The sequence below is a fragment of the Taeniopygia guttata genome, chromosome 20, assembly GCF_048771995.1.
Source record: "Taeniopygia guttata chromosome 20, bTaeGut7.mat, whole genome shotgun sequence".
NCBI classification, from domain to species: domain Eukaryota; kingdom Metazoa; phylum Chordata; class Aves; order Passeriformes; family Estrildidae; genus Taeniopygia; species Taeniopygia guttata.
In genome coordinates, this window is record NC_133045.1 from 6,582,744 (window position 1) to 6,606,933 (window position 24,190).

Sequence of the window (24,190 nt, forward strand, 5' to 3'; positions counted from 1 at the left end):
TATTTACAGCTACTCCACAATACCTCAAAAAGCTGATCCTGTGCGCCACAGACACATAGACAGACCCTGTGGTGAGTAGTAGGAGACACTCGAGGCCATTACTACAGGTCTACAAGGTTAATTACTGGGGGAGAACAGCAGCAATCCCTCCTGTTTTGCTTAAATCCATCCTCCTAGGGAATCAGAAAGGATTAGAGGAGCCTGTTGGTTGGCAATTTGTTAATGTAGAGCTGTATGTCCCTTCTGTCAGCTTTCCAGGCTGACACCTCACCAGCATCACAAACTTCAATCACTAATTACTGCAGCCTGAGCTCATCCTTCCACCTGTGAGAAGCAAAGTATTGGCTGTCTTCCTGCCAAGGGAACTAACCCATTTGTGGGGGTGGAAGTATTAGTTCTTTATTAGTGTCAGCTACATGAACAAATAAAACTACAGAACCCAATAAATTCAGTGAAATGATGATTCACCAGCACTCATCATTTTCCAGGCAACTGAGCCAGGCTGGGTTCCACACTACATCTCACAAGGTGCTTTCAGTGGTGAGAAGAGATTTAATGTGAAGATTTTTACAGGTGCAGGAGGAAGCAATTCTACAGGGCTTACAATACACACAAACAATAGGATGGGGCATTCGAAGACAAGCCAGGGTCACTGTAAGGGCATGATTCCAACAGCATGGTGGGGTTCCTGCTCCTGTTCTTCAACAGCAACATTCTCAGGGCTTGCCCTCAGTCCCATAATCTGCAAGACACAGAGAACTCACATATGTAATTGTCAACTGCTAAAGGAAGAATTTCATCTAGAAAACATGAAATTCACCTGGACTTGGATTAACACAGTTACATTGATATCAGAAGTCAAGAAGACATCTGAAATATCTTAAAAGGGGTACATACAGTCTGAATTGCTTTGTTAGTGCATCTATCCCAGCCTCAGCAGCAGGGCCAGCTCCCTGATCAAGCACACAAAGGATATTGCATAGGGGTATGTACTGTCAAGGTTCTGCAAAAAACCCACTGGGAATTACCAGGAAAGATTGTGCTGGTCTCCAATAGAGCTACAGAAAAGCAAGGACCTTTCCTATAGTCCTTTTTGGTAGCAGAGTCATTGCCCTCATCAACATAGAAAGAACCCCCATAGGTCTCTGTGGTACAACTAAGAATAGAGGATGCAATTCAAGAAATGGAATTTTACAGTCAAAGACACTGATAGTGCTCATTAAACCTGGCTTGGCCTGGGTGAGAAACCCAATACCCAATTTCAGAGTAAGAAAGCAGAGACTTTGAGCACACCAGGGCTCCCAGCACCCACCTGGAGTCAGGGCAGGAACGCCCCAGCACTGCCCTTGTGGGGTGTCTCCGTGCTCTGGTGTGCCTGGAGAACAGTGACTGCTTCCTCGATCTGACAACAGAGAAAGGGGAGAAGTTGAGTTGCTGCAGTGTAAAACTGCACTGCACAGGAACTCGGTATTTTGGATCCCAATGTGGCCTCCACACAGACTCACTTTCAAGAGCTAGAGGACTTGATTACAAAATCCAAGCCTGCTGCTTCTGCAGGAGACTGATCAGCACAAAGACCTTTTCTGTCTCTTACCAAGGGAAATTCTGAGGAATCTCTCCTTTATTATCAAGTCAGAACTTGCTAGACACAAGTCAGATTTCACAGGTAAAGCTACCTGACGCCACCCAGCAGAGCCCAGGCTCCTTAAAAAACCAGGAGAGTAAGAATGAAAGCAGCTCCTGTCTCCAAGGAACAGCAAAAAGATGCAGTCAATTCACTCCAACTACTTCAATGGGAACCAAAGCTAAATATTCACCAGAATTAAGAAGGAAACTGAAGAAATACTGTAGAGAGGCAGCAGTTTGTCTAGTTTCTATTCTGAGGAAAGAGCATCTTCATGGCTACTTTCATGCAGACATACCACCCTGCTTTTCCCCTCTCGCTTCCCAGCCACCTCCAAACCACCCTGAAGCTTGGCCTGTGCTTTTAGGGAGCTGCTTCCAGCTTCTCCTTTTGCTGAAGGCAGGCAGGCATTCAGGCACTGGGTGTGGTGACATCAACCTGGGGCTCCTTTTTCATGTGAAATAAAACCAGCAGCTACTTGCTCTTCCTACAGTGATCAGTGTCCTGAGCTGTGTCACCTCTCCTTGCAGCAGAAGGTGAGCAGCCCTTTGGAAAGGGATATGTTTGGGCACTGAGTCTGTCCTACCTTGGAGCGCAGGGAGTCTGGGGACTCCAGCAGCAGCAGCAGCTCGGAGTTGTCAATCTCCAGCAGCATCCCGGTGATCTTGCCGGCCAGTGAGGGATGCAGCACATGGATCAGAGGGTAGAGGCGTTCTCCTGCTCCAAACACCAGTGAAGACATGAGCACTCTGCAAGCCCCCCAGCATCTTCAAACCCACTGCAAGCCCTGCTGCCTGCTCAACCAAAATGGGATATGAGGGTGGTGATGGTGGTGGAAAAACCACTGCTCACAAGCAAAGCTACTCCAGCATGTCTCAGCAGCAGGAAGCTGCTGGGTGAAGTCAGCAGCAGGCACCTACAGTGGGCACAGGGCAGCGGAGCTGTGCACATCTGCCCACCTGTGCACAGGTAAAAGTGCCAATTTCTGCAGGAGCACTTTCCCCTTGGGAAGAAAGAGCTGGTCTGTGACCTGCTGTGCTTTGCCAGGCCAAGCAATGCTGTCCCACACCAGGGCACTGCCTGCTCCATTACGGAACACCTGAAACCCAAGGGTTGTGTGGCACAGCTGACCTTAACCCCTGTAGCCACCAAGCTGTTCATCAGTGCCCAGGAGTAGAGGATGGTTCAGAGCCCAGGGGAATTGCAAATGCCCTGGCATGGCCTGGCAGCACAGGCAGGCTGGATGGAGCTCTGCCTCTCTGCAAAGCTTCACCAGACACTCTCTCACTGTCAGGCAGCTCACGCAGACAGGGAGTGGCTTTATTGCTCCCATCCAGTTCCAACACAGACTGAATTTATTATTATTTTTTTAAAGCAGCATAATATCAGAGCAATCCCACAAAGCCTTACAGCTTGCCCCAGCAGTTAATTTTGCCCTGGTGCATGCAAGCCCATTTGCCCCCAGGGTCCTGCAGCTGGACCTGCTCCATGGCACCCACCGATCATTTGCTTCTGCTCCTGAGGGGGAGCTGCTGCAAGCAAGGATGCTGTCAGTGGCTCCTGCCCCTGGACATGCACAGCAGGTTCTCCCACCTGGAGGAAAAACAGGGAAGAACAGCAATCAAAGGCTGGAAGTGAAGTGAATTACCTGACTTGCAGGAATGGTGCTCAATACCAACCACAACGTGGCATTTCAGCCTTCCAAGATGCAATTGTCTGTTTGTATCCAAACACCAGCTTCCAGAAAAGCTGGAGTCAAGCATTAGAGCTGTGTGGCTACTGGATCCACAGTCCCACAGCCCCTGGGAAAGGTCCCCACAGCATCATTCACACAGCATGGGGCTCCCTGGGGTCAGCAGTCATGTTATCCCAGAGCAGGACCAGGAATGTCACTTTTTGGTGGCTACAGAGCACTTACCTGTGGGGCCACCACGGGTGGCATGTGGCCCATGGGCTGCATGTTCCTGGCAGATGAGGAGTACTTGTACTGCTGGGTACCCCGTGGCAGGGCAGATGAGGAGGGCAGCCGGGTGCTGACTGTCTGCGTCCCGATGTTGACTGCAATGGGGACAAGAATATTTGTAAGGAGGAGTCCTTAAATGCATGCCAGTGTCAAGGAGGCTGAAGCCACAAGGACAGTGTGCTTGTTTGGAGGGCCTGAAAAGCCCTACATGAGCTCAAAGCAGCCCCCAGGTCAAAGGCAGCTTCCCCATGACAAGCAGGGCACTGCTGCCCTTGGGGTGGGGTGGTCTGATGTTGTGCAGAGGGCAGGAGAGCTGGAAAAGGCACCCACACCTCATCATCTCACCTTCTGATGCAGAAACCCATCTGCATCAGCAGCCAGAGAAGGGGAACAGCACTGAGGAGGGTGGGCTGTGAGACCCTTGTCTCCCAGCTCATCCTGAAGGGAGGTGAAGGCAGAGGAATGAGAGAACAACGACAAAAGGAGAAGGGACAAGCCACAGACAGCCCTCCTGGTCCCACTGCTCACTTCAGCAGTGACAAAGATAACTTTGGGCAAAATCCCATGAAGATGGGAAGGCTGTAGGCAGTCACTGCCCCAGATGGTCATGTGTGGAGGAGACACCCCAAGAGCCAGGGCCAGCCTCAGCACAGCCAGGCACTGGGGATGCCAGCAAGATATGGTTCTCAGCTCCAAACCTCTCTAACATGAGGTTTGACATTGGCAGCAGTTCAGCCAGAGCCTGTAAGATCCCCTTCCTGCACCCCAAAGATCCTTGCCTACCCTCTGCCTTTGTCCAAGCACTAAACCCGGGTGCTGTGGCTGCATCACCATCTGCTTTAAGGATCATATTCAAGGCATAGCCACAACAAGACCAATCTGCACATCAGAAACCTGTCCCATTACCTAAAAGATCCCAGCCTTGCCCAAAAGTTACATACTAAGTTCCTACAGACATTGCTCCAATTCCATCACAACAGCCCTCCACAAGCAACCCCACAAACCAATCCATCCTGATTGGAGACCTGAGCTCACAGTAAGCACCCTTGCCACCATGGTGATGTCCCAGCTTGCTGTCATGGGGGTCCTTCTCGCACTCACCCAGTCTCTGGGCCTGGGGGGGCACACGGGGCACCTGGGTGGAGGCCTGCCTGGTGGTGCTGATGTTGGACAGCAGGCGCCGGGGCGGCACGGCAGCCCTCAGGATGGGGGTGGCTTCAGGATACACTGCTGCAGAGAGAGAACACACAGAATGAAGCTGCTTGGTAGCAAAGGCATGGAAGGAGGTGTGGGAGAGTGGCTGTGGCTGGGGACAGTTCAGGAGCACCTTACCTCTGGTGTCACTGCCAACATCTCACCTCCCAGTGCCCATCACCATGACCCTGCACACTTTTCCAAGATAAATCCCCGTGGTTACACACTTCCTGCTACTTTAAAAAACCCTCAGTCCCAACTGAGCCCAGCTGATGCCAAGAGCCCCCAGGGAGAGTCAGGCAGACTCACAGGGAGGCCGGGAGGGCTGCGCACTCCAGCGAGTGGCAGGGCGGACTGGGACAACGGGGCTGGGGCCGTAGAAGGCAGCTCTGGTTTGTGGCTGGGGAAGAAGAACACATCCAACGTGACTGGGGAGCTGAGCTGAGCCAGAACTAGCCCAGAGGCTCTTGGTGCCTCCCAGAGCCACTTGGTGGCTGCTGCACACAGACAGACAAGCCAGAACCATGCTCTGCAGGGTGCCAGAGCACTCTAAAGACCGACCTCCAGCCCTGCTGTCAGCATGTTCTCCAGCAGCTCTACTTCATGCCTCCTCAGGAGCTTCTGCACGTCTGTAACCCTTCTCCCTTGCTCTCCACGCTTCCCTCCCACCAAACTTCTCCTTGCTTCCTTCCTCTGAGGAACAGCAGTAAGTATGAAATCCCCAGCCCATTTCCCCACCCCACCCTGCTGCTCACATGGAAGCCCAGGCAGATCCCACCAGTTCCTCAGGGTGTGTCCAGATCTGCACAACCCAAGCTCTGCTTCTCAGCCTGACTGCCACCCCGCTCCAGGGCAGACTCGAGTCCCTGTGCAAGGCTGCCACTGGGGAGCAGGACTCACCTGAGGCATGGGGGGCAGGAAGTACCCTGAGGGGGTCTGGAAAGAGCCCAGGAGAGGGCCAGGCAGGGCCCTCATGGTGGCCAATCTCTGCATGTACTGGTTGGTGAGGATTGCTTTCCGCTCCTCTTTCCTTTGAGCAAGCGCGACGTAGAGAGGCTTTGTGCTGACAATGCGCCCGTTCATTTCTGTCACGGCCTTGGTGGCCTCTTCTGGGGAGGAAAAACATACAAACCCAAACCCTTTGCTGCGGCCACCCTCTGTCATCACCTAAAACAGGATTAGAAGAAGACAGCTAAGTCCACAGATCACTGCAGCATCCACAAAACACAGGGTGTCAAGGGGGTTGTGTGGGATCCAACCACAGGCACCCCGTTTCAGGCCCCACACCCAGGGTGGGATGGATGGGACTGCATCTCTCTCACAAACAGATTTCTCTGGGGAAGGGCAGGATTTTCTCAGGCAGTAGGTTTGGAAAATGAAGATGGCAGAGTCTGGACCAGCCTGAGATCGGGAGCTTGTGATCATCTGCGGGGGAATCTGTGCCTCAGTCTTACAGGGCTCATGGGCCAGAAATGCTCTGGTGCTGAATGCTGCAGGAGCCAGCAAGGGATGGGGAACAGTGGGACTCTGTGCCCTGACAAGGGCCAGGCAGCATCCATCCCTGGCAGGTTATAGGTAGCTGATCTTAATGCCAGACCATCCCTTACATGTTGCCTTCCAGAGAATCCTGACACCAGTGCCAGTGAAAAGAGCAACATGACCATGGTGTTCCAAAAGGCCAAACACCAGCCTGTCACCCCACTGTCCCAAGAGAGGTGTACTGTGGGTCATTTTCATTTGTACCAGTGTCACAGAGCAGCTGGGCAATATTCAGAATGTTGCAGCTTTAAGGTCCCATACCTGGCACCTCACCAGGGTAACTCAACAAAGCTACAAAATATTTGCTCCTCAGGACAATGTGAGGTGGAGCAGCATGTCCCTTACACCTGGCTTGAGACACAAGCCATCAGCAGGGAAGTGTAATTCAACAGGATGATAACCCCTATCCATCCCCGAGGGCTGAGTGCACCAGTTTACTGACCACAGGAGCTCCAGTCCCTCACCTTGGCACTGGTGATGGTGCCATAGGGGGAGAACTCCTTCCTCAGCCTCTCGTCATCTATCCCATCATCCAAGTTCTTCACATACAGGTTGACCCCCTGCACACAGGTGAAAAAAAAGCAGCTTGGGATCCCAAAGTTTACAGTAGTTTGTCACACTGGATGCACATTTCACCAGCAGCTCAGCTGGAGGATGGGATGCCCCACAGAGACATCCCCTGCAGGAGCAGTGACATGGAGAGGGGCCAGGATTGTGCAAAAACTCCACTCAAAATGCAAACACCTCAAGTGAAGAGGGCACTCACACCACCACTGGGAACCTGCTGAACCTCATGAAGCTGTCTCTTTTCCAGGTTAATATTTCTGGAAATTAGCAGACCCATTTGTTCACCTCTCAACATCATCCTAGGTTTAAATCTCTCTCCTCTTTCCTGATATTGCTTTCCAGGACACTCCCAGGCAGTGACTGGACCCCTAATTGCTGGAGGTACCCACGATGCTGATCTGCTCAGGAGAGCTCTGTGCTGTCCCCAAGCTGAGAGTGTCCCTGTTGCAGACCTGCAGGATGGAGCACCTGCAGGATGGAGCACCCTGCTCTCCCTTACCTGGTACCTGTTCACCCGCTCTTGCTTCATCTGCTCAAATTTCCTCTTGAGCTCGCTCTGGCGCTCCAGCCGCTTCTGGGCGCGGCCCACGTACAGCACCCGCCCGTTGATCTCCTTCCCGTTCATGTCAGCCACCGCCTGCCGGGGGGGAAAGGGCTCTCAGCTCAGCAGCAAGCCCACGGCCACAGCTCTGCTCTTCACCCACCGCCCCAGGGCAGTCCCACCTCAAGCAGAGACCCGCACCCCCTTGCCAGGTCCTGCCCATCCAGGTACCCAGCGCCAGCTCCCAGACAGGCACAAAGCTGGTGATGTTCCCCCTGAGGAGAGGTGGAAGCATCACCAGGTGACAGTCTCAGGAGAGAGATGGGCAGCGAGATGCCTCTTGCCTTCTGGGCTTCTTCGTGCTTTTCAAAGTTGACGAATCCAAAGCCCTTGGAGCGGCCGTTGTTGTCCATCATGACCTTGACACTCAAGGTCTTTCCTGCAGCAGGGAAGGACAGCACAGTCTGAGGGTGCCCTCAGGGGCACTGCAGCACTGTGCTGGGGAGCCACCATGAGAGACCAGCCCAGCGAGGACACTGGACAACCATGGCAGCATGGAAGAGCCCAGCAGGAGGACAGACAACGGGATCCCCAAGGGGCAGGGACAGGAGGCTGTGAGGTTTGGTGAGGGTGAGCCCTCCAACCGAGGCTGCTGCTCTCATTGCCCTGGGCTCCTCAGCTTCTCCAGCGAGTGCAGTGAGTTCCTTTTGCTAGAAAATCTCATTTCCTTTACATATGAACACATAGATTGGGTTCATATGAAGGGTAACTACAAATTACTTGGGATGACACTGACCAAGTATGGCCCATGGATTGGCACAACACCAAAACCCATCACAAGGGGCATCCCCCAGCAGTGGACTAAACTGAAAAGCCTGTTTTCCTTACATTCAGACTCAATTCTTATTCCCAGGGTTCCTGTAACCAGACAGTATGCTGGTAACAAGACAACTTAAAAAAAACACACATTTTTCAAGACCAAGTACAAGTTATCCTCTGTCACAGCAGGAAAGCACATGTGACATCCTGACAAATGAAGTGACTGCAGTCCTTTTTTGTGGGGTTGTTTAAACAAGTCACATCTCACCGAGAAAAGGGCTTGCTATTTCAGCCAAGCATTCCCCCCACTTCCTTTTAGGTTGCCCCAACTCCAGTTTATCAGACACGAGGATATTTCGACAACTGTACTCACCAAATCTGGAGAATATTTCCCGCAGTCTGTCATCATCCATGTCATCCCCAAAGTTTTTGATGTAGACATTGGTGAATTCTATTGCCCTAGCCCCAACCTCTGCCTCGCGCTCTTTGCGGGATTTGAAGTGTCCAACAAACCTGTGGGACAAAAGGAACAGGCCTCAAACCCTGCATGTCTCCTGCAGAGGGAAGATGGACTCAGGGACACCTGCCTCAGTTACAGGCCAAGAGAGATCCCATCACCCCAGGCCATGCTTTGCTCACCCACAAACTCACCATGAGTTTTACATACAGCAACTTCAGCATAACCCACTCTGGTGTACATACACCCAAACTCCCCATTGTCACTGCCAAAAGTAGGGGTTTGTCACCCCAGGAGACATTAAAAGACTTCAAAGTATGCCACCACCACAAAAGACCCCAAAGGATACCACCAAGTGCCAGCTCTCTTCCTCCAAAGCAGTCTCAAACACTCTCGGTAGTCCTTGCCTTTGTGGAACATAGAGTGAGGTGATGCAATGCAGAGAGAGGAACAACAACAAAACCTCTTCCTGCCCAGATTATCTGATGGCAACAGCCAAGATCACGGACCAGCTCCACTTTGTGGGCACTCATTACACCGCCTCAGCAATAAAACCCAGCCTGGGGCTGGACTCCTTCCCCACCATCTGGGAGCAGCTCCAAACCATTATCACACTTCCCCCAGCACCCACCACAAGTGACTCAGTGTCCCAGAGAGCAGCAGAGCTGCCATGCCCAGCAGGGATGGAAAAGGGAAGAACACAGGGCAGCAGGAAGGGGATGCCTGAGCAGGGCATGCTTTGACTGCAGATAGTGCACCAAGGCAAGGGAGGAGCAGAGCCAAGTCAGAGTCCAGACTCCTTTCTCTGGCACTTACACCTTCCTGTCATTGAGCAACATCCCATTCATGGTCTCAATGGCCCGAGTTGCTGCCTCATGCGTCTCAAAGTGGACAAAGCCATAGCCACGGGATCCATTTTCATCACAAACCACCTACAAACACAGCATGAGGGGCAAAGGAAGGAGACAAACATGTTTGCTTTTGTTTTTCTCCATGTTTGTACATAAGTACATCACAGGAAAGCCCAGCCCCGTTTTCCAGGGGCATTTTCCCTCCCTGACATCCTGCTCCCACTGCAGCTGAGCTCTTTTGGGATGTTGGCAGCAGGTCAGGGAGGTGGGCAACCCCAGGACCAGATCCATGGTCTTCACTGAGCTGGGACAGGATGACACATAACATCTCTGCGCAGGGACCGGGGGGAATGCCCCTACTCTGAAGGGAAACACCGCAAGGCCTTTTGGCTTCAAAGCAGCTGGGAATTTAAAGGAGATGTTGTGGGAAGTGAAATGAGAAAGGGAATTCCAGCTGGCTGGAGCATGCTTCCAAGAGTGAGGGCAGCTCTGGAGCAAGTCCTTTCCTGCAGGACCCTGGGCACACCCACCTTGCACGACAGGATGTTTCCAAAGGCAGAGAATGTGTCATACAGGGCTTTGTTGTCAATGGAGTCATCCAGGTTCTTGATGAAGACGTTTCCAACCCCTGATTTCCTGAGCCCAGGGTCCCGTTGGGACCACATGATGCGGATGGGTCGGCCTTTGATCACCTCGAAGTTCATGGTGTCCAGGGCTCGCTCAGCTGGCAAGGAAGGGGGAGGAGAGGGGAGTAACAGAGACATTCTGCAGCAGCTGAGATGGGGATAGGGGCTTGTTACCCTAAATGTGATAGGCAGTTCTGCCTCTCCAGCCCTACAGCCACATCACTGTTAGACTAATTACTCTTTTTCTCTCCAAAGCATGTCTGACTCCCAAGGATCAACCATTTCACAACAAGCAGTTTGGCAGATGCCCAGCTAATCTACCCAGTAAGGATTTTGGTCTCTAGGGCAACTAAATCAACACCTTCCCATCACTACAGCCTCACTTCAGCATGGAACACCTTCCAATTACAATACTGTGTCATGGCAATGCTTGCCAGGAGCGTGGCCCCACTTTACACTGTGAGCCAGTGGGCAGCTGGGTACCCCAGGGGAAGGGCAGAAGGGGTTTTGGTGTCCTTCTCTGATGGAGAAGGAGGGAGGAAACTCTTCACCTTCAACCCCTCACCAGAGCCCAGACGAGATGGAAGCAGGATGGGTCACCATCAGAGAGCAGACTGGGATTAGTTAGAACCAAGCCCTAACAGCAATGCAGCCATTCAGACAACTGCTCCCCCAAGTCCCCGCTGTGAGGCAGCTCCTCAGAGCTGCTTGCAAGGAACGTACCATCCGCAGGCTGCTGGAAGTTTATGTAGGCATAGCCCAGTGACCGGCGCGTGGCCACGTCCCGACAGACTCGGATGGACATGATGGGCCCAGCAGGGGAGAACTTCTCATAGAGCATGGCTTCCGTCACATCTGGGTGCAGGTCTCCCACATAGAGAGAGGCTAAGGGATAGCCAGGGCCACTGGCATTCATGGTCACCCACAGAGCTCAGCTGCAGGAGGAGAAAGACCCGCAGCTGCAGGGCACAGGTTTCAGATGGCCTCTGCAATCACAGACCCACACTGGGGCTGGCCCCACTGCAACAGCACAAGTCAAACAATGCTTTTCCCTTCCCACCAGCAGCACTAGGATCAGGAATACCCCAAGGAAGCTGCAATCTCAAAACTTTCCAGGACATAACAATTCTGGTGCAAAAGTTGAGCTGGAGTATCTGTACCTCACAGCCCTTGCACACCCTGGAAGGATGCAGAGGGACACACTACACACATAGAGCTTTGCTCCCTAAAACACACAACCACAGGAGAAATAAAATGGAGTTTAATTTTTCAGAAGGTAAACAGCCCTTCTCCACCAGAGACTTCCATTTTACCTCTGTAATGGCTCCCTCCAGCCAGAGCAGACCCAAGGAGTGGGAGTTTGTACTGATGGCCAGGGACAGAACTGCAGCCCACGTGCTCCCTGCAAACAACTCCACCTCTAACAAGGCAGACACAGGGTTTTAGCCACTCCTTCCCAGTTTCTCAGCTTGCTGACTGCTGTTCCCTGAGCAGCCAAATTGATGCTCAGCGTCTGCCTAGTTTCAGTTGAGTATAAAGTTCTGTGTGAAGACAACAGTAAGTGCCCGAGACCCCCAGGCTACTGCCTAGAAACACAGGAATGCAGGTCCTGCCCCAAAAGCTTATAAATCCATCCTTGGGGCTCTTACCTTAAAGTTCGAAAGTCCTGAGACACTTGTTTAGACACCTATAGATACCCAGAATTAACACACATATATAGGAGAGGTGCACCGAGCAATCCCCCGGCCAAAGGCAGGTCCCCACGGCGGGGAGCCCACGGCAGAGCCGCGCACCGGCTCCGTGACACAGCCCCGCTCCTCGCACCGCCCAGAGCCCCCCCAGGGCACCCCCCCAAACAAACACAGGTAACAGAGGAGCCCCAGCGACCCTTCAGAGCCAGCGGGGCAGGGAGGGAAGGGAGCTCAGGCGGGGAGCGGCCGGGCAGAGGCGGCAGAGCCCCGCAGGGCAGCGCACACCGCCGGACAGGGAACAGGGCTGCGGAGGAGCGCTGCACGCCCTGCCCGAGCCCCCGGCCCGCAGAAACGGCCCCGGCAGCCGGAGCTGGGCTGCGAGCCCGCCCCGCACTCACACCGAGCGCCCGCCGCGGCAGCTCCGCTCCGCTGCGGCTGCCGGCACCGCCCGCCTCTTCCGCGGGGCCCCGGGGGCGGGACGGGACCCCCGCCCACCGCCCACAGCCCACAGCCCGCCCCCGGCCAGGTGCGGCCCTGCCCCGCCCCGAGCTCCGAGCCCCGAGCCCCGAGCCCCGAGCTCCGAGCCCCGGGCCCCGAGCCCCGAGCCCCGGGCCCCGGGCCCCGAGCCCCGAGCTCCGAGCTCCGAACTCCGAGCCCCGAGCCCCGCTCCGCCGGGCAGCCGCGGCCCCGCAGAGCTGAGCGGCTCAGCGGTCAGCAGGAGCAGCTCCTCATCTCCGCGGATCGCAGCTCCTGCGCATCTCGTGCCTTCCCCGACGAAGGGCCGGGGAATTGCGCTGCGTGTCACCCCGGAACGCTGACAGCGTGTCCCACCCACGCGGTTTTATGGAAATCACATTCACCTTCTGACATGTAATTCCCTGAAGTTAAGGAGAACAGGCAGAAGCCGTACGCAGCTCGGTTACAGATCGCTCATCACCGGGCACTCACGCATTTCCAAACTGCACAGCAACCTCCCTCAGGACCCAACAGAGAGACAGGGAATACGGCCTCTGCCATCATCATCCCTTGTCCATACGGCCCAGGAGTTCTGTAAACCCACTTTCATCCACTGAGGTCGCACCCCAGCTGCTCTGGATGTGATTGTGCTACTGAAACGCTGGATGAAAGCACACAGAAACCTCGAGCCACAGGCAGTGCAATTCCAAAGCAGCTCCACCCCATCCTGCAGCCTCGGAAGGGTCAGCTGCGAGGAAATCAGGAGAACCATCACCTTCACAAAAGCCTTCTGGTGGTTTCCCACACCAAGATGCCTCGCCCCAAGTTCAGATCAGCATCAGCACCAGGAATGAGAGGCTGCAGCAGCAACAGTTTGATGAGTCAAAGATGTTGAGAGCACCTGGACTTTTACTATGGCTGGGCCAGCTGCAGTGCCCTTTCCCAGAAAGACAGAATTAAATAAAAAATGGAGACACCCGCTCAACTCATCACTGCTGCAGACCAGCCTCCTCAGCTCACGATTTCCCCAAAGAGACAGCAAGGATGAGAGATGTTATGTGAAAGGACTAAGACAGGAGGTGGTCTCTGAACAGGAGCAGCTAGCAGATGCAGGGATTTTTCTTGTCTCAGAGCTGACAATGCCATCAGCATGAGTCAGACTGGGAGTTGGTGCACACTATAAAATAATTTAAGATGTGTGGTATGTGCATACATTTAGGTATGTCCATAAAGGCTGAAGAAAATGACAAAGTAGTAATAATTACAGACATGGAGGGACCACCATGTAAAGCCATGGCACAGGCCAGAACAGTGGTCAAGCAACAGCTGGTTAGATTTTGTCCTAATGCCTTCATCGGTCAATGAAGAGCAGCCAAGTGATATTTTCCACTGTGCATACTTCTGTGTTGCCACACTCTGGGAGCAGGACCAAGCTACCTGGAAGCTTTCAGACTGCCTGGCATCTGCTACCTGGCTACTGCCATCCATCCCTTCAAGTGCTCTTACATCCAGTGCACCTCTGCTATTTTGGACTCCTGGTGTTCCTTTAGCACAGCCCAGTGTGAGACAAGCAGAGCTGGGTGTGCAGAGGTGAGGCCAGCCCTGTGTACAGAGCAGGTATTTAAAAGATTCCCAAGAAAAATCTCTAAATGTAACCAACAGACTTGTTTTTTACAGTGTGTTTGACCCTACAATAGGCAGTGACTCATGGCAAGTTAATATTCAGAGCTGCATTTAAGCCCTGCAATGGCAATATATTACAAGTATGCCCTTGATGAAAAAGAAGAGAAACAGTGTTTTCTCCTCCAAATCTGGGAGGGTGTGTGGGAAAGTTTTTAGTTAAAGAAATGAGTAACTCGGTATTTGTAAACCATGAATCAACTCACACAATCCACAAACTGAAAACTGAATAGAAGTGGTGATTTTACTACCACGGGTTTCGGCAGTACTACAGCAAAGACGACAGACAACCAAATGATAAAATTTTTTTTTTATTATTCACTTTTGAATTCTTTTACACTTTCCTGATTATTTTGTGTAAGGTGAAACTAGAACTGTTTAAAAGACATACACAAATCTAGTACATCAATAACCAGGTATTTCTTTTTGCTATACTATTCTCACAACCACGTGTGTGCTAGGCAATATAACCGTCACAGAAGCAAACTTTAGGCAGAATACTGGTCAGTAAAAACAAAGCGAAAAGAGCTACCAGATATACAGACAGGCTTGGTTCCACATTCACTACTGCATTTATCAAGCGCCAAGTATTAACTGCACAATTTGTTCAGCTAGTAGAGGGGAGTTTTAAAATCAGTGCATGAAATTCTCTTCAGCAGACAGATGGACAAACAGATGGATCCTATACCTAAGTGGAATGTGAAGGCAGGGGATGATACCACGGGACTGATAGGTGACTATTCCTAATCTTTTCCACTGCATTATTCACGCAACTCTTACTAGGTTTTGTTTAATGGGACATGTTTGAAACATGGTAAGATGAGGACATTTGGAGCTCAAATATTACAAGCATTACAGATGAGTAGGTCTGCATTCCAGTACAAGATGGGAAATCCTGAATATTTGAGCCAGTACTTGAGCCAGTTTCCTGGTACTACCAAAGAATGGCAGACAAGAGCTGAAGAATACAACAGCACTGGCAGCTCTCGAACACCTAAGGAAGAAACCTGTCCTTGGTGAGGTGCAGGCCTCATCCACCATCCTGACGTCACCAGGAACCAAAGAAAGGATGATGCATATGGGAGTCCAAAACTGCTTTAATGGAGTTTAAACAGGTGAAAGGGTTGAGGATGAACAGAATCCGGTGGGAGAATAAAGTGAACTAAAAGATGGCTCAGTGGATTACTTAGGAAGTTTTCAGGATAAATTGAGAATGGGAATACCATGGAGATTTTGATTTACCTAAGAATAAAGTAATGCAAAAGTGGCAGATCACTTCATGGTATCATTCAAACTAATAAGGCCATTCAAAAAATTGAATCTTCTCCTATTGCAAGTCCATGGCAGTGAACCAAGAGTTTTTACTACTGAAGAATATCTAAGTTGTAACTAGGTAAAAGTTATTGCTGTGGGAAGGGGCTTAGTCATGCATGTGGTATGAGCATGAAAGCACTTTGAGAACTCAAACCCCAGTTATCTGCCAGTGTAAAGAGTTTGGAAATCAAGCTGCTAACTCCCCTGTTTCCCTCCTCCCCAAAACAAACCCCATCCCCAGAAAGACAGGATTGACAAAGTGAGCTTTTGACTGAAAGTGGTGCCTCAGACTCGGTTACAAATGTCTACAGAGTGTGCCTGTTCAACTACCTCATAGCAGTGTCCCTAACTGGAATGCCATACATCGGATTGTTTTCCTTCCGTGCCCCAGTGTCACAATAGAATCTCTATAACTTTCTGTACAACTTTACAACAGAATTGTACTTCAACTATTTTGGTGCCAAATTAAGCTTGCCAGAGTTACATAATTGATGTCTACTTTTCTACCAATAAGAGTTTTGTAAAGTCAATTGCAATCACAAAACCCTTTATTATTATTATCATCACAGTGTTCAGTTAAAAATATAAACACGGTAATCGGAACTGTAAATGTTCAGAATAGGAAAGTTCGGAATGCCATTGGAATAACCGACCTCCGCTCTAGGTACACAAAACACCAACCGGTTTTACCCCACAGACAGTTTTCGCTACGTTGAGGTTGTGAAAGTCAATGTACTATTCTTTTTGCTTGTCGCACAAAGGGATTATGTGTAGGATACAGGGTGACATTGAACATATAGTGAAGCGTGACAGCCATTAGTTCTCTCCCTCCCCAGCATCCCCTTCATCTCCCTGGTTTTCCGACGTCCATAGCTGCAAGGAAATACAAACACGTGTTTATGCTGGAAGCACAGTTAATTACAATTGTCAGGAAAGGGAAGACAGCGTAATTAGTAGTAGCTGTGCAATTTTCTCAGCTAAAAGCAATGCAGAACTGAACTTAATAGTAAAGCTGAAGGATAATAAACTAGAACATGAATAAAAGATAAGCAAGAAGCTAGCACAAGCTGGAAAGTTCCACATAAAACTGTTGAGAACAAACTCCACTCTGTGTTACAAAAGGAATCTGAGTTTGTTACAGCAGTTAACAAGTGATTCCTAGTTTGAACAAGCAAGTCTAACTGGTCTGGTTACAAAAAGCATCGCAGTTAACACATGCAGTTAACGCCTCAGAAAAAGCTTTTAACGGCACAGAACCGCATCAACTTTCAGATGCTGAGTCCCACTTCAGAGTGCAGCAGCCTAGAGTGCAGTGGTTTGCCCCATGGTACTCACAGTGAGGTTGTCCCTAAGCAGCTGCATGATCAGGGTGCTGTCTTTGTAAGACTCTTCATTCAGCGTGTCCAGCTCTGCTATTGCTTCATCAAACGCCTAGAAACATAAACACAGCCCTTTCATACTCAGCTTTCTGAAGTCACTTCTGCTTATACAGAACTTAAAAACTGCCACATTACTATCCACATTCTATAAAAAAGCTTCCAGTATTTTAGCTTCCACCACAAGAAGAAATGTAAAACGAAGTGAGTACCAGATCCTAGACAGCCAGGGGAAAACAGAAGTCTTCAGGGGTGTCCAGATAAAAGCCCAGAAAAACTTTACTAAATGCCAATTCCAAACACTGAAGAGACAAGAGCATATGTGTCATGCTGAAAAATGGTTCACATAACTTGAAGTCAGGTTTAAGACAACACTTAAAAATAAGACTTTAATTTAAAAAGGAAGGTCTCCTTGGTCTAAATAAGCAGTGAAACACAAAGGTACCATTACTTGAATAAGTATATATTTATATCTATTGCACATGAGTCAGTAGACAAGAAAATGGAACACAAGATTTTTCGACAGTGGGAAGGAAGGTTTCCAATTTCTTTTCAAAACAGCAGAGGAAATCAGGTATGTTCCACTAGAGATTAACAAAGCCATTCTTCCCATACATCTGTTACACATGAAAATCAATACTGTGAGTCTGAGAGCCATAACTGCTATTTCTTCTTTCAGGTTTCAAAGAGATGCAAGCATTTTGACTAAAAAAAGCAAGAACAGCAGCAGCATTTTACAGCATCACTTCTTGCTACAAAGTCTTACTGAAGTGCATATTAACAACACAAAGATTCACCTAAAGCCCTGTTATTCAAGTTACTAGCAGACAATATTCACAGACACAAAAAGCTCCATTTAGAAGACTAATCCTATTTCAGGAAGAAGGCTAAGGAAAAAACGAATGGCTATTTGTTTGCCACAACCCATCACAAAAGCTCTTTTTGGTCTCTGGAAAGAGACCTCTGGAAGAGGCACACATGCACATGGACAACAAGGACATTTAGGGCTACAAAGATGGGCACACAGACAACACTCCATGTACTGCCTAAGTGCTCCAATCTAAATAAATATTTCACTTTAGAAGTGCTAAATTAATTCAAGTGTTCTCCATTTTGACACAAACACATTCAAAGAGAATTAGGTGGACATTAAACAGAGGCAATTTGTCTTCCCTGTCACTGGAACAGCTGCAGTAGCAAATTAGCCTTACCCAAAGCTAAGCTAGTCTAGCAAATCAACTTACCTGAAAATATACTACAATGACAAGCATTTTATGACAGCATTTTTAAGGAATTTGATATGAAAAAGCATAATCATCTACAAAGTGCTACTGTAACTATGTAATTACCTCCTCAGCCTCCACAAAAATTGGTGATATGAAGAGTCTGCTTACCGTCTTTGCCAGATTACAGGCTTTTTCAGGAGAATTTAGGATCTCATAGTAGAAGACAGAGAAATTTAGAGCCAAACCAAGTCGAATGGGGTGTGTTGGCTGCATCTCTTTCTTGCTAATTTCAAATGCCTCTTGATAAGCTTGCTGGGAGTTTGCTACCGTTGCTGCAAGAAGCAATTACAACCACATAAATACACAATACATCTCTCTACTTCACGAGGGAAGCAATTATATTCTCAGCCTAGACTACAATTCCACCAGAAATTCATACAATTACCTATGCACAGACACTTATTTCAATGTTTTTACATGCAAAAGCCTTCCACTTGCTGAACAATTAATGCTGAAATAGATTTTTAAATAGAAACTTAAAATAAAATTCAACAAATTCCAACCAATGTGAATGGACATAAACTCTACTTAAGTGTTGTGGTTTAAACCATTCATTTCCAGCCCAGCTGAAGAAGTCATAGTTATCAATAATAAATCCAGACAACGCCATATGGGGAAGTTAGGTCATTAATTTTGTGTTTCAGGTTGGGGTTTCAGGGCAAAGCCAACAGTCCCCTCCTGGCTAGTGAGTAACAATAAGCTCCATACTGACATCAAGCTAAGTTTGCAAGACATGGACTACATTAGACACTCACAGGAATTCACACAGTTCAGCACTGCTTTCCCATCTCAGATTTTATTACTTTAGAACCCAGGAACCCAATATCCCATATCTGTACAGAGAAACGCTTCACTTTGCAAACAGTGAAGACTTGAGCTGAATCCATATTTTAAACATGAGATCAAACAAACAATGCATTTTCTATGAGAAAGAAACCTACACTCTCCAGGAAAATGATTTTACACTGCCACATATGCTTGAAAACTGGCTACTGTGGTCAGGGCTGCAAGCAGAGTTTGATGGCATTGATGAACATCTGTCAAGCAGTTTTATTAGTTTCAGTGAAGTCTTTCTCCAAAAGTGACTTACACTGCACCTATCTTCATAACTACAGAGCAGCAGTGAAAATAAAGAAATACATGATACTGGGGAAAAGAATACAAGTGGTTTTTATACTTGTTTCTGCTTGGTCTGCAGAGGGACATTTCATTTATACTTACTTTGCTTATTGTCCCCAGATGCCACCTCTGAGAGGTATCTGTAGTAATCACCTTTCATTTTCAAATAGAAGACCTTGCTTTCTGGCTGCGTGGCATTGACAATAAGGTATTTATCCAGGAGTTCCTGAGAAAGATTTTAAAAAAAGTGATGTTTCCTGAGTCACAAAAATAATGTCTGAAACAGAGCCTTTGTTACAATGGCGAGCATGAACTGTTCAAACAGTAACAATGACTTCTGTCATGACTTACGCAGACTCATGTGTTAATCACTTTGCCTACTGTTGTCTAAACTCTGGGAAAAAAAATAAAGATAAACTACTTGTAGCCTAATCTGTGGAGAGCTGAAAATGTGCTATGTTGAGCCTACCCACAATTCCCTCCCTCAGGATCTGAAGGCTATCAGGGCTTAAGCCTGCTGATGCAAACCCACATCCATGACCAAACTAATGAAAAGCAGCAGCTGGAAAGTCGCACATCTGGTCACTTTTGCTGCCACAAATTTGAATTCTATGTAGAGCTGTGAAATTGTCCACAATAAACTGATTCTATCTCCAGCTTCAGCTGAAAAGTTTGACAGTGGCATAAGCAGCACATGTGCACTCAGAAAGAGATGCAAAGATTGACTGCACTGACAGCATCTGCTCCTGACTGATCTTAAGCAAACGGAACAACAATAAAAGGAATCCCTCTGTCTGAGTGAAAGAAGAGCAAAATTAGTCTGGGAGGTGAACTACACACCTTGTTCATTAAAAAAAATTACAAAACAAGACTCAGGACGTCAGCATTCATTAATTAAAGAATTTAAACAGCAGATCTTTTAGCAGGACTCATGTCTGGGCTCCAAATCTAAATTTGTTTTCATTTTGAACCCCCTCCAGCCAGCAGCCAGGGGTCTTCAACATGGCCTTGTTTCCTTTTTGCTGCTAAAAATAATATACTCCTTTATAACAAATTCCCTCAGAAACAAGCTAATTGACTTAGCTCCATTCTAGGAGCTAGAATTGGACCCAAGTATGTAGCTATGCAAAATTATCCCCTGCTAAGGTGCTGCAGTGTCTCCAGCACTACTAAAATTCCTTAAGCCTCTCTGGAGAATGCTGCAGTACTAACTACTGTTATTTTTGCTGTTGGATTATTACCAGAACATCATTGCAGATATCCTGCAATTCAGCCTCAATTTTCTCACGATATTCTTTTCCCATCTGCTGTTTCTTCTCGTTTCTCTCTGTTTTCTGTTCGATGCTGGAAATCACACGCCAGGACGAGCGACGGGCACCGACCACGTTCTTGTAGGCCACGGAGAGGAGATTCCTTTCTTCGTTGGACAGTTCATGTCCCTGCTCAGTGACAGCCTTCATAGCAGCAGCCATGTCATCATAACGCTCAGCCTGTTCAGCCAGCTTGGCTTTCTGTACCAACTCACTTTTATCCATGGCTGTCCTGCAATTAGTGAGGAATAAACAGAGAGAAAAATGTCTCGGTGGTCTGCACTGGGGAAGTTCATGCTGAAGCAGATCTTACAGTCAGTAATAAGAGGGAAATCTATCAACTGTAATAAAGTAATACAAAGGGTTTATTTTAAAAAATGTATTTGACCTTTTGCCAAATATGTATAATTTCCATGTGTAAATGACAATCCTGAAGATATGAAAGCATAATTCTTCAAAGTGCAGCAGAAGTAATCCTGGCATTAAGCACAGCCCTGTGTGAATCTCTCCTCTTTCCTTTACCAGCCACAACTCAGCTGGGGAGATATTAACAAAGACACTGCCAGGTTGCTGGGGCTTTTTCAGATTTGTTTGCTGTTGTCTGTTTCCCTCCACTGCAGTACAAGAGCAGCTACTTAGGAGCACTGAAGCACTGGACAGCTCCTTCTGACACTGAAGATTTTTGGCAAGTTAGAGATGTTTCTGTGGGTTTACATAAACCATACCCAGGAAAGCTGTAGTTGTTGGCAACTATGGGAAGTACATTTATAATGTTCTGCCAGAAAATAACGTGGGTTTTTTTTTACATATGCATCAACATACACATAATGGACAACTCTACACAGTTAGGGTGGCTGCAGTCTCAGGTTTTCAAGACCCTTTAAATAACATTGACATTCATAAAATCTGAATGGGACATGGCCCACACAATGGTCACTGCTACAAAACAAATTGCTTATATGGAAACAACATGTTTATAATTTTTGATAATGCAGTTTAGTAACCAAAGCTGTGAAAGCACATCAAATGGCCACAGCATCACTGAAGAGCTTATGCCAGGGAGAATGAATAAATCACCCAGGGCCAGGCTCACAGGACAAAGTAAAGAAGTTTCTTTGCCTTTATCAAAATGGTCCTCACAAACTTACAGACAACCCAATTTAATCTGTGAAATTTCTTCAGGTGTGCAGGTTCACTTTTGGACACATCCAGCTGTTATTCTCATCAGCATTGACCAATACTTATCCTCTCCCACTCCTAAATCCTAATCAGGACTCTGTCTAGGTAAGTTGTCAGGCTGAGATTTAACAGCCTAAAAAAAACTCCTAAAAGAAAAATAAAAACCAAACAAGAACAGTAAGTTTACATTTGTATTTCACAGACTTCTATTCATTACAGAAGCACCTACAGTCCTATTAGAAAGAACCAACATGCTGAAAGAGATTGCTGCAGCCTTTTCCCTGGCTCTCATCTTTGAAGATTCCAGTCTGACAGGCTTCTGATGGAGAACATCTTGCACACTCTGCTCAGCTTGTATTTTACTCCAAGGATCACCTACCACACTATTATAGAGGAAAACCAGTCCCCTGTGCCAAGTCCTCAAACAGGAGAATGAGACACAGACCCAAATTCCAATTGTGATAAATTCCCAAATTCATACAGTGCTTACACTGCCGAGGATGAGTCCTAACTACAAACTTACTTTGAGATGAGCACATTCTGTACCTCCAGCTGAAGATACTCCACTTTAGCAAAAAATATAAATCATCCAGTATATCAAGTCAAACATTGTTATTTTACATAAAAGTTCCTGAAGTAAACCCAGCAACCAAATGTACCTGCTCGGTATCTGCAAGTCACACTCACCCCTATTTGTGTTTGATCCTTTGTAGATTCTAATACATCCATCTTCATAAGGCACTCAAAGTAAGGACATGGAACACTACAACCAACCTCCTGGAAAGGGATCTTTTACTGGTAAGTAAAACTGGGCTCTGCTTCAGCTCCATTTCAAGTGCTGTGTTTAAACCAGTGGATTCTGGGACTTATTGGAAGGTGCCACACAGACTTCAGATCAAAGCCCTCAAATTTGTTTTCATGACAGGGTGACTGTGGGCACCAGTGTGACAGTTTGTGATAAGGCATGATTCATTTGGTTCTCTCTTCCCCAGTAAGCTTTTACCCTGGGGATATTACCATTGGTTTCCACAGGCTTATCAAACAGATAGCTCCTGATGATGGAAAAGGTTAAGTGGGATTTGTGATGTGCTTTGTTTCTTCCTAATTTGAACGCTATCACAGCACCAACGCAGAATGAGCCCAAGGAAATCATCGGGCCACTTCCCCTTGAGACAAACCATCCAACTTTTCCCTGTTGAGTCTATCAAACCTTGTAAATCATTCCCTTAACTCAGCACTATTTGCAGACTATGTGCTTAAGGCAGGAAGTAATTTGTGAGTGGTATTTCTCTAGTCACTCACTAAAATCTGAACATGAGCAAAGTACACCTGAACAATGCTTTTTGCAATACAAGAGCCAAACAACACGACATGGAAACTAAGCAGTTTCAGAGCACTTTTAGTTTCTTCATTGTCTGCACAGCTTCTAGAAGTATTTGGACTGCAAACATCTTATCTTCTCCTCTTCTTCTCATGGAATGTGATTGTTATGTGGAAGCAGCCTGCTTGTTGAAATGCAGAGGCAAGTAGCTCTAACAGAGTTTACATTTTGCCATTGAAAAGTCACTTAGTTTTATCTTTGATCTGCACTTTGCCAATAGTGGTCTAATCTGTTGACAAGTCATCTGTGCAGAATTCTGTTTACAAACAATATAGTTTAGTTTTGAAAGGGTGCAGAGATTGTTTTATCAAGCTCACTGACATATTTAGATACAAGACAGTTCACAGGAGTCAATGGGTTCATATAAGGACACATGAAGGAAATCACAAAAGGAACTGCACATGAAGGAAAACACAGGGGCACAAAGACCTAATGGATAAAAGACATCCAGAAACCAGTATAACATATCAATTATACAAGTAAAATACCAGCACAAATTAGAATGTTGCTTCTCATCAAGCAACTTTCCTCAGCAATGTAACTAATTTATGCACATGGAAGTCATTTATGCATATATGAAACTCAAACTTATCACTAAAGATGGAGCTCCTGAGCGCTTCACTGGCTTAGTTCTGACACAAGAATTCAGTATACACAGGCTTGAGTTTAGTTAATTTGTGTTAATATCTGTATTGTTATCAGGCTTGCTATGAAACACAAGTATTATTCAGTAACAGAACTTAAATGGAGTAAGAAAAGAATTGCCCACACCAAAATAGCTGCCAATGATAGTAAGCCTACCAGTACTACCTTCCCAGGATGCTGCATAAAGGAAGACTTAAAATCCTCATTTGATTCTCCATTGCTTACCTTGTTAGAAGCTTGGAGAGAGCTTTGCAGAGCTATGCTGGCTTGAGCTCCGAAAGAGGGAAGTGTTTGCCAGAAGGAAAAAAGATACAAGGAAAGGAGTGATGTTTGAAAAGGCAAAGAAGCAACTATCAGTTATAACTGGTCCCTCCCAGAGAGGAGATGAAAATCACACTCTGACAATGGACCAGTGTGCCACAGTCTGAAACAAGCAAAGCCTAGAGCTAAAAATACACCTGGGCCACACACAGAAGCCATCTACCAAAGTTACCTGCAGCTAGGAGCAAAACACACAGAGGTGATGAACAGGAGGCTGACAGGAATGGTCTATTCTAGCACTGATAAAGCCA

At 47.7% G+C, this 24,190-nt stretch overlaps 2 protein-coding genes across 3 annotated transcripts in view; both read right to left on the reverse strand.

The window, feature by feature from the left end:
* Positions 1–532: 532 nt before the first annotated feature.
* PABPC1L (poly(A) binding protein cytoplasmic 1 like) lies at positions 533–12,299 on the reverse strand. The gene is made up of 17 exons (XM_030288815.4): positions 12,271–12,299; positions 11,831–11,868; positions 10,905–11,116; positions 10,086–10,279; positions 9,521–9,636; positions 8,621–8,760; positions 7,773–7,867; positions 7,387–7,524; positions 6,785–6,880; positions 5,682–5,948; positions 5,091–5,181; positions 4,689–4,817; positions 3,543–3,682; positions 3,124–3,217; positions 2,211–2,341; positions 1,313–1,402; positions 533–742 (listed from the first exon to the last, which is right to left on the reverse strand). The coding sequence occupies exons 3-16, from the start codon at positions 11,095–11,097 to the stop codon at positions 1,319–1,321; spliced, it is 1,908 nt and encodes a 635-aa protein (XP_030144675.3). The 5' UTR covers positions 11,098–11,116; positions 11,831–11,868; positions 12,271–12,299; the 3' UTR covers positions 533–742; positions 1,313–1,318.
* A 2,004-nt stretch (positions 12,300–14,303) lies between these two features.
* The window catches only part of YWHAB (tyrosine 3-monooxygenase/tryptophan 5-monooxygenase activation protein beta), a 290,680-nt gene continuing 280,793 nt past the window's right edge, over positions 14,304–24,190 (reverse strand). For both annotated transcript variants that reach the window (XM_072917225.1, XM_030288362.4), the window contains 5 exons: positions 20,345–20,645; positions 19,206–19,329; positions 18,093–18,256; positions 16,658–16,753; positions 14,304–16,195 (listed from right to left, as the gene is read on the reverse strand). In XM_072917225.1, coding sequence (XP_072773326.1) covers positions 16,139–16,195; positions 16,658–16,753; positions 18,093–18,256; positions 19,206–19,329; positions 20,345–20,638 — 735 coding nt within the window. In that variant the 5' untranslated portion in view covers positions 20,639–20,645 and the 3' untranslated portion in view covers positions 14,304–16,138. The remainder of the gene's footprint in view (positions 16,196–16,657; positions 16,754–18,092; positions 18,257–19,205; positions 19,330–20,344; positions 20,646–24,190) is intronic.